The following is a 10,105-nucleotide window of genomic DNA, read 5'->3' on the forward strand; positions in this document are numbered from 1 at the left end:
TGGATTGATCATTAAGTTGCCATTTAATAATGGAGTTCATGAATGTTCAATGTTCTGTTTCAATAAATCCCAATGTAGCATCTAAAGCAGTTCCTGCTGTTATGTTGGAGCCTCTACTGTCTCTACAGTCCTGTTGGTTAGGTTATAACTTTTAATTATAACCTAATCTGAAACGGTAATCATGGTGGGCGTGATTGGTCACTGATAGGCCTACAGGCAGTTTATGACATCATCCTCTTATCAACAGTAACAGTAGTTGTCGTAAAGCACTATTCATTAAATGGCTTTCTTGTTTAGTCCAATTAGCCGTAAAGCATAACATTAATTTTGTCTGTTGATCGAAAAATGGAAGATAAAGGATTTAATGTGCATTGTTGTGGTAGATTGGGTGAAAGGTCAAATGCCACAGCACAGCAGGGGAACTGTCATTGTGGATTCAATCAAACCTGTTGTAGCCTAATGCAGTTCTACATCTTTCTTTACAAATCATGCCCAAACCCACACATACGTAGTGGGAGTGAACTTGTTTTTTTGTTTTTGTTTACTGTATCTGATTAACAATTGAATCTTTCAATGAAGAGATACGAAGTGATGCCAATGTCGTTTCATCTTAATGTGCATAAATGCATATGCGCTGCAGTGAATATGGCCCATTGGGATGAGACGCCCTCTTCTTGCTCAGATTGGATGTGCAGGGAGAGTCATTTCAAGCACAATACAGTCAGGCACTTGAGCTTCAGATTGTTGCTGTCCTCTCTCTACCCGACTGTGGGTGAAACTCAGCCAATCTGGACTCAGTGACGCTGCGCAAGGCTGGATCTAGACTCGCTTCATCGTAATATTTAACACACCCCATTCTCACATGCGAGAGACAGTGATTCTCTTTTCGCGCACTGAGGTAGGCAACGCGGTACCTCCGAGAGCGAAATCAGAATCGACACCTTCTCGACTTTTCTACCTTGGTTTATCGTGGCAAAGATAAAGACTTTATAATATTTATCTTCATTTGACATCGGCAAAGAAGAGAGCTCTGTCACAGCGCTTCTCCTCGCAGGCAGGACCAATGCTTTTCCAGTGCCCAGTTGATCCACGAGCGCCCTCCTCGCACCGCATAGTCCAGGTTGGACGGTTGAACCGATGAGCGCCAGCGGACGCAGTGTGAGCGCTCACCTCTGATGGATAATTCATCTAACATTTTCAAGCGGCTTTCGGGACCCATCCACCTCCGAAATATTTCATACTGAGTGTAAGTGTCGGGGCCGAAGAGCGAAAGGAGTGGAGAGAATGCCGCTTGCCCAAATCGGCCGTTGGTCTGAACCGTGTCGACCTGTTTTACCTGGGCGCATGCGGAGAATTTTGTTATTCTGAATCGCGAAAGAGACTCGCTTTAATCTGGAATTCTATGTGGTTGGGAATACAAAGGCTAAACACTGAAACCTTTACTCAAAACGGCAAGTGAAGATGGTCACTATGTGTTTAACGTGTATTTCTTTAAATTGGCATCCAGTGTAATAAACATAATCAGTGATGTAGTCAGCCTGTTCATATGCGTGCTGATCATTTGCAGTAAATACTCACATTTGCTCAAACAGGGAACTATGAAAATGATACTCTTTCGCAAATTCCGGGTCTTGATTCTCATGGTGTTTTTAATCGCCTGCTCGATGCATATTATGATAGACTTGTTACCAAAGCTGGAGAGGCGCAGCAACAGCGGCTGTGCCTGCTCCCACACGCCGAGCGAGGAGCCACAGAACTGGGCTAAACACCGAGTCAGGTCGGGAGCGGAGTCGGGCTGGCCTAACAAACACACGCTGCGAATCCTGCAGGACTTTAGCAACGAGCCAAACTCCAATATCTCTTCACACTCACTTGAAAAGAATCCCACTGCTGTGGACAAAACAGAGGGTTTTAAAAGACTTGAACATTACGCGCAAAATGGTGACAAGAAGCGACAGTTCATCCAGGACACTATAGTCACCAAAAATGTGCCTGCCAAGGGTTCAAGGTTGCTGGCACTGTTTGACCACCCATTATACAAGAGAACCTTACCGTCTCTGACAGACGAGGACACCCTGTTCAACGTCAACACGGACATCAGATTTGACCCCAAAGCGGCAGAAATCCAAGAATGGTAAAAAAAATCAATTTTGGGTTGAACTTACTCCTCACAATTGAAGTGAAGTAGCTTCAAATTAAATCTACTATTCATAGAATCAACTCAAGACAAAAAAAATAACTAACAGTTCATTTGCTACTTTTCAGCTTGTTATTGCAGCTCAATAAATACATGTTGTTTTTACATAGGTCTAGGTTTAGATATGGCAAATGGATTGTCAAGTGTCCATGCAAATTGAAGTTCAGCTACTGTTATATTCAGACATCTGCATGCTGCATATCATTGTAGTTGTTGATACTAGGTGTGACCTTTGCACATTTTTATTCACTTGCACTCACTCAGTGCACTGCCTCTCCTCCATCCAAATATATAGTAATGTCAATGTCCCAACCCAGTGTAATATTGATAATCTCTTCATGCTCTTCCCAGGCACGGAGAAGGCAATGTGGAGGAGTATACTCCAACAGGAGAACTCACGGCTGAGTCCTACCCCAACTGGCTCCGGTTCCACATAGGGATTAATCGTTATGAACTGTACTCCAGACACAACCCAGTCATCGATGCTCTGCTGAAGGATCTGGTCTCCCAAAGAATCACCAGTGTCGGTAAGTCAGAGGAGAAGGCAGCTTCTCTGCTCTCCACACACAGTGAAATTAGTGGATGTAGAATGTGAGTGAGGCCAAATACATGCTGCCCATGTGCAGTAATTACAGTGCTACATTCTGAGAGGCCCTGATTTAAATACCAATTGAGACTAGCAATTGTTATTGTCTGTGCTTTGCTTTATTCACAGGTGGTGGTGCTTCAACAATCAAACCTGGTTTTGCAAAATAACTATATAACTATAACAGCTCACTCATACACAGCATGCATATACAATAATATACTTTATGTCCATTTGTAATCCATTTTGTAGTTGATGGATTACACATTTTCCATACAAAGAAACAGCACAGATTTTGAACAATAGCAGGGAAATATGAACATAGGGTTTTGGGAAGGGCTTTTGGCTTGGTTACGTGATGACATCTGCCGACAGTGAGCATGTCAACAGTGGAGGATTGAGGCATTGTTGACATTGAACCTTTCCGCTTATACAGTAGTGCTGACAACCTCATCTAAACTGAATCTACTTGAAATAGATGATGAATAATTCTTTGATATATACTTCATGAAAAAGAAACATAGAATAATGGATTTAATCAGTGCTGCCTCTCTTCCTGACAGAATAAAGCATTGCAGTACAGGCAATAGTCCACCAAAACACTGTTCAATCGATTGGATGATGTGCACAGGCCTAGTGGCTCCTCTGTCACTGTTGCTGCCAATTTGTCTCTCTGTGTCTTTTTTGTTTGTCTCTCTTTTGTCCCCTTTTAAAATTAGAATTTCAGTTTTTGCCTCCTGAAAAGCAGTCTGAGGAGTGCCTTTAGAATGGCTTATTATGTCCTGCTCAGGAGGAGAAAGAGAGAGAGTGACAGAGAGGGGGAGTGAGCAGACAGAGAGAGAGAGAGAGAGAGAGAGAGAGAGAGAGAGAGAGAGAGAGAGAACAGAGAGCATTGTGATTTCACAATCAGTGGTGCAGGTGTACCCTCCTTTGGGGGAAAGCCATTCGATTAAAGATAAGCTCATAGTAGATGATTTCCCCATACTCCATCATGTGTTTCAGCATGAACATGATATCTGGTATTTGGTTTCTGTTGGTAAGAGGAAGTGACTGAGATGGAAATGGTTATAGATAGGCATTACAGCTGGAAAAGAGATTATCTTACTAGGGAGTAGGGACACAGTTGGAACAACACGGATGATCAACCAATGACACATAATGGTTAACTGTACTAATCAACAGTTGTCTGACCATAAGGATAGAAGCTTTTTCTGTTGATAGGTTTGTCAGTGAACATGTGTCGTTGACAGTTTGTCTGTTTTTTTCCAACAGCTATGAAATCTGGAGGCACTCAACTGAAGCTGATAATGACATTCCAGAACTATGGACAGGCCCTGTTCAAACCCATGAAGTAAGTAGATCCTGTATGCTAACGCTAACCACACAGTAACACTCGTCATGCTGATCTGGGTGAAATCATCCATTACATGCTGTACTGTACCTGAGCTTAGCCTGTACAAATATTGAAACATGCCTAAATCTGCCCTGTCATTCCAATGGGTGAAAAGAAACCTGGTTGATAACGGATAAAGGGAAATATTTGATGTATTCAACCTTTATTTATCCTGGTTGCCATTTTTAAATGATATTCCCGGAGACACTTGGTCCTCGGTCGTAATCCTTCCGCGATTGGTGGATTTAAATGTCGCTCCTTTTGTTATCGTAATGCTAATTTAATTCAGGGTTAATCATTTCCACCCTGCGTTTTGTAGGGCCTTCATGTCATTGTGAAGAGCTGGGTTAAGTCTGTGGGTGACAGGTAGGAGGATGGCTATGCAGGGGTTGTCGTAATTACTCCTCCAGTCCCTCCACATGAATTCAAGCTAGACGCAACAAGCCTGAAATCATCCTGACAGGCTGATGATAGCACAGCTGCAGAATGGGAAAGGGCTCAGGAGCAGAGCAGCAATATTGAAATACAATCAAAATCCCACCGATTATCTCACTGCATATTGAACTTAAACAGACATATGACACGATTTCAGAGTGGAAACCTGGGGTGATGTTTTTGGATTCAAATCCATTTCAGGTCATGGGCTGTCATCTGATCCAGTATAAACTCTGGTGTTCCCTAATCTTAACACAGGAGGGTTGGAAGGATGTGTGTGAGAGGTTATTCTTTGCTCTCTGTCTTGATACACTTCATTAAACAGAACACAGCAATCCAAACTCCTCCTCTCACTTCTCTGTATTTTAATATCCTATCCTATCCTACACACACACACACACACACACACACACACACACACACACACACACACACACACACACACACACACACACACACACACACACACACAGCACCCCTCTAACCCCACCAACCCACCTCTTTCTCCTCAATCTGCTGCTATGTTTCCACATGGTGCATCAAAGAGACACAGGGCTGCAACATCAAAGGCTGCTCAGGCAGCGCTCCTCTGCTCCACTCAGCTCAAATGCAAATGCATGCAAGTGTCTGGGTAACGATTGGGCTTCAGCGTAACCATCGGCTGCTGTACCAGTAAACTGGCTCGCTGTCGACTGGCACAGAGGAGAAATCCAATAATGCTGGTCTGTATTGATCCTGTGGCTCTCCTCTCCTCTCCTGAGATAGAGGTGATGTCCCTGCTGGCCAGTGTTTTTCTATATCCTGGATATGCTTCTTTAAGAGCAGCTACAGTATAGTAAGTCCACCCTGCTGCTGTAAAATATGGGTTTTGTTTGTATGGGAGACACAGTAAGACACAAAGGTCAATGCTGCGCTTCAAAGACATGATATTAAAACCTGGATTCAACTTGATGTTCAACTGCCCATAAATAAATAACCCTCATGTGTGTGTTGTCGTTGCCCAGGAAGAGGCTGATCTGATCCGTTGGTGGATACCATATCCCACCATAGTGATGCAATAGATGCCTTTTATTTCCTCAGAGACTCAGCCTCACGATGGTAATCTCATAGCTTTAGTGATGTTGCAGACCTGGAAGCATTACGCAACACAGACACCATCCAAGTCCCAACACGTGTGCTTGTGTGTGAATAAGGCTTGTGTGTGAATAAGGATGTGACAACACAGTGCATCCCAGTTATGGGCCTTGTCATGTTTGCCTTGCAAATGATCTATCCGCCATCCCATTTTGTTGCTCAACGAGGTAGATAGATCCCCTGTCTAGGTAGTCTAGTCAGAGAGCCGGGGATTGGCAGGGTGTGAACGCTGTCTCTGTTGTGATCATTATCCTGACAGCGCCTCGTCCGTTTGTGTGAATGAGGAACGTGATCGTCATATGTATAGTCAAATTAGCCCCTAGGCTCAGACATGATGAGCTGGAATGAGAGGTGGGGGCGGCGATTGATATAATGACGGCTTCCGCCGTTCCCAGTTAATTGCAGTGCTTGTCAATCACTGCCAGTCACACGTAGATCAGACAAATATGCCCAGATGAGATCACTAACGCCGCCCCTCCCCAGTCATTAACGCGCAGGCTGATTGTATTCCCCTTAAGAATTGTTGATTGACAGGTAGAGAGGAGAGCAGAATGCAATATGTTAGCATATTTGTGTCAATACCTGTATATTGGCAGCGCAAACATTGTCCCTCAAGAAATATCTGTATTTATGGGGAACACTGAATCAAGATGGGCACCATATCAAATATCAATCCCTGAGGAAATATATTGAGATAGGAAAGCGATGTGAGCAAGACGTATCTGAAGAAATGCTCTTATACAGTATGCATTCAACCGCCGCGTTCCTCTGAGAACAATAAAATGGTAGGACAATAAGAGGAGAAGAGAAGAAGACAATGCAGGAATTGTTCTCATGATAATGCATTGTTGTGATTCTGTTTTTTCAAGCCCGGAGAGGGACGTCAAACAAACAAAAAGCTTTTACATTCCCCGCACACAGCCTCTGTGTTGTACAGTCTGATGTGATTCATAAGGTCCTCTCTGCTGTGCTGTGACTTTGACTCTGGCAATAAAGAGATGACTGGCCTCAGGACAACTCATTCAGAACGGAGATGAGTGTGGCACAGTTTTGCAATGGGGGAAACTTGCAGCATGTTATTATAGATATGAGAGAGCTGGATGGAGGAGGTTGAAGTTAACCCCCAAACCACTGATCCGGGTTAGATATTTATTTTTATTTTTATTTTTATTTTTATTTTTTAATCAGATTTGTTTTTCAAGGATCAAAGTAGTTTAATCTGGATTTTCAGATCTCTGGTTAAGAGGCATCTTCTAACTGGAGTGTCATTGAGCGCTGATTAGCGTTATGGGACTTCCTGTCATGTGATGTTACTCTTCTGAAAGCTTTGTTCTCTGACTACAGATGACTTCAGCTGACCCTCTCCCCATTCCTAACCATAAACGAGGATGAAAAACACAAAACTGACTTTAGATCAGCATCTAGGGGCAACTTTATTTTATCTGCTCTGATCAGCTGACGGTGGCAGCTCACAGCTTCCCTTGGGAGAGGAAAAAGTCTGAGAGGAAAAAGCTAAATATGTTATCAATAATTAGCACCTCTGGTATTGTACAGTTCACCAAAGTGTATGTTGAAAGAAATTAAAATATACACACACACACACACATGCGCGCACACACACACACACACACACACACACACACACATGCGCGCGCACACACACAGACTCTCACAGCACATACTTACCGAGCATATTGTACTCTCACACAGTCCTTACTCCCACAGTTACACACATGTACAGGCAGACAACTACACACGAGATCATGTTTAGCCCTCAGGCACAGTAATCTGACCTCTTACTCTCGGCCTACAGTAACTCTCTCTAACTGGACCTGCAGCCTACTGTATGGCCTGGCAGTATGATATACTGTAGAGAGCCAGTTCACAGTCAGTGGCCTGTTGATGTTACAGTGTGGCCCCTGCACTGTCCTCGTTAATGAGGAATACAACAGTGAGGTTGTGGGCCAGATGTTAGTTAGCTAGTTACCTGGTGTTTCTCAGTGACCGTTTGCTGTTCTAGCTGTTGTTGCCGTTTTCACGAGGCATACAGAAGTCGTACTTCAGTGGTGCCAGTTTCAATCTCAGTGGTGCCAGTTTCCAGTGTGTTGAGTGGGCTTTGTTTGTTAGATTAATTGAATGTTATACACTGTAATAAACAATAGACTCTTTCATTGAATGCAGTATATATTTATTGAATGTTATTTTTAAAATGTCTTTAGCTGGTGCTTTTTTGGGGGGTTGTTTACCATATGAAAGAAAATGCAGTGTCTTCTATGGCATGGGTTGATTGTTATGCATTGTGACTTGCAAATGACTCTTTCATTGAATGCAGTATATATTTATTGAATGTTATTTTTAAAATGTCTTTAGCTGGTGCTTTTTTGGGGGGTTGTTTACCATATGAAAGAAAATGCAGTGTCTTCTATGGCATGGGTTGATTGTTATGCATTGTGACTTGCAAATGACTCTTTCATTGAATGCAGTATATATTTATTGAATGTTATTTTTAAAATGTCTTTAGCTGGTGCTTTTTGGGGGGGTTGTTTATCATATGAAAGCAAATGCAGTGTCTTCTATGGTAAGCCTGCACTGCTCTGCATCGCTGGGTGTCCTTGTAAATGAGCACTTCTCAACCAGAGTGGCTCACCACCCCAGACGATGTTGGACAAGCTGTGTTCCAAACTGTCACTTTATTTTTAGCTGCGAGAGAAAAAAACAGTGGGTATTTTTTTTTTTTTTTTTTGTGTGCTACATTCAATGATAACTCTGCAATTCATGCATTACTCTGAAATATTAGATAAAATCTCCAAAATCCCCCTTCAGGTGGATGTTATCAGTTATAATGTTGTATTAAAGGAATGTTATACTATAAAGAAGTGACAGGCTAGCACATAATTAGCATATCAAAGCCTTTGCTTAATTCCTTTGCTGTGTGTGTGTGTGTGTGTGTGTGTGTGTGTGTGTGTGTGTGTGTGTGTGTGTGTGTGTGTGTGTGTGTGTGTGTGGGCGTGTGTGTGTGTGTGGGCATGTGTGTGCCTGTGTGTGCGTGCTTGTGTAATTTACCCTGACATTTCTCTGCAGTCTAGAGGCATGTTGTTTGTGGCCTATCACAATCGCATGAAGAGTCTGATCATCCTTAAACATTGTTCCTCAGAAGCAAACATGTTAATCACAAAAGTACAAAAAAAACATCCCCCCTCTCTCTTGGTTCTCTGGAGAGAAAGAGTCATTCTAACAGTAGCCTATTGTGTGACGATGTCAGTTGACATCAACTGTCACCTTGTCTGGTGGCATTGACGGAGCCATCCCTCAAAAGCAGGCAGTACTATCTGCCTGGAGATAGCCGCTCCGCGTGGCTCATCTGCCATGGACATCAGGCATTGCTTCATCTGGCCTGCCTGGTCCTGCCTATGTGGCCCAGATGCTGAGCAGCACTGGGCATGTATTGTATGTTGGTGTGCACAGAGGTTTCTCTGTTTCCCTGTCCAATTTGAACAGCATTTGAATGTATTTTTTTAAATTGATCAGAAACAACCTACACATTGGGTAGTGATACTCTGTACCTGGTCCATCTGTGGGTAGTAGACATGTAGTCGTTGTGGAACTTCTTATCATTCTTTCTCTCAAGTTTTACAGTCTATGTCCTCGTCTCGTCTCTCAGTCTGCCTCTCCTCTTTAACAGCCTGAACAGTAAAACGACGACACGCCGCCTGCTCTCTCCCCAGACACAGAAACATATCTGTTTTATAACCTGTAGTTACTGTCAGGAAAACACCTCAGGGGAATCATTAGCCCATAATGAAGCAGAGGGTAAAATACCACCTTCACAGTCGCAAAAAAAAAAAAAGTGCTTGATTGTCAGTTTTAATTATACCGCCGCGGGCCAGAGTGTCACGTTTTTTCCCCCCTTTCATCAGATGGACAGTTCATCTAATTGGCGTAACCCTTCTTCCTAAAGAGCCATGCTTACTAAGCAGTGAAACATCATGTTGCGCTCAGGTTGTGATCCACCATTGGAGAACAGTGAATCTTCACAGCCAGCGTTGTAGGCTGTCAAACGTCCTGTACAGTATACAGTAGAAGGCTTAGGGAACATCTGTTCCACAGCTATAAGCTTTCGATGAGTAGAGAGCTTTACCCCCTCACTCTTTTTTCGAACGCCCTGATCCGATAGGATAGGACGTGTGAATTGCTCACCCCTGATGGACCAACCCCTCCTCTTCCTCCACCTCTTCTGTTTCTTTTACAGAGTAGCATAAGTGATGTCTCGCAGTCAAAACAAATGATGTAACCGCCCTCAGATTTGCGGGCTAACGTCTAACATCTGTGTCTCGACATGAATTGTTTTCTCTCACCTCTC

At 43.2% G+C, this 10,105-nt stretch overlaps 1 protein-coding gene across 1 annotated transcript in view; it reads left to right on the plus strand.

The window, feature by feature from the left end:
* The first annotated feature begins 901 nt into the window (after positions 1–901).
* Positions 902–10,105, plus strand: part of fam20cb (FAM20C golgi associated secretory pathway kinase b) — a 33,129-nt gene continuing 23,925 nt past the window's right edge. Inside the window, exons 1-3 of the mRNA XM_083688111.1 lie at positions 902–2,134; positions 2,549–2,724; positions 4,056–4,134. Of these exons, the coding sequence (XP_083544237.1) occupies positions 1,599–2,134; positions 2,549–2,724; positions 4,056–4,134 (791 nt within the window). The 5' untranslated portion in view covers positions 902–1,598. The remainder of the gene's footprint in view (positions 2,135–2,548; positions 2,725–4,055; positions 4,135–10,105) is intronic.

The sequence above is a fragment of the Argentina silus genome, assembly GCF_951799395.1.
Source record: "Argentina silus genome assembly, chromosome: 16".
NCBI classification, from domain to species: domain Eukaryota; kingdom Metazoa; phylum Chordata; class Actinopteri; order Argentiniformes; family Argentinidae; genus Argentina; species Argentina silus.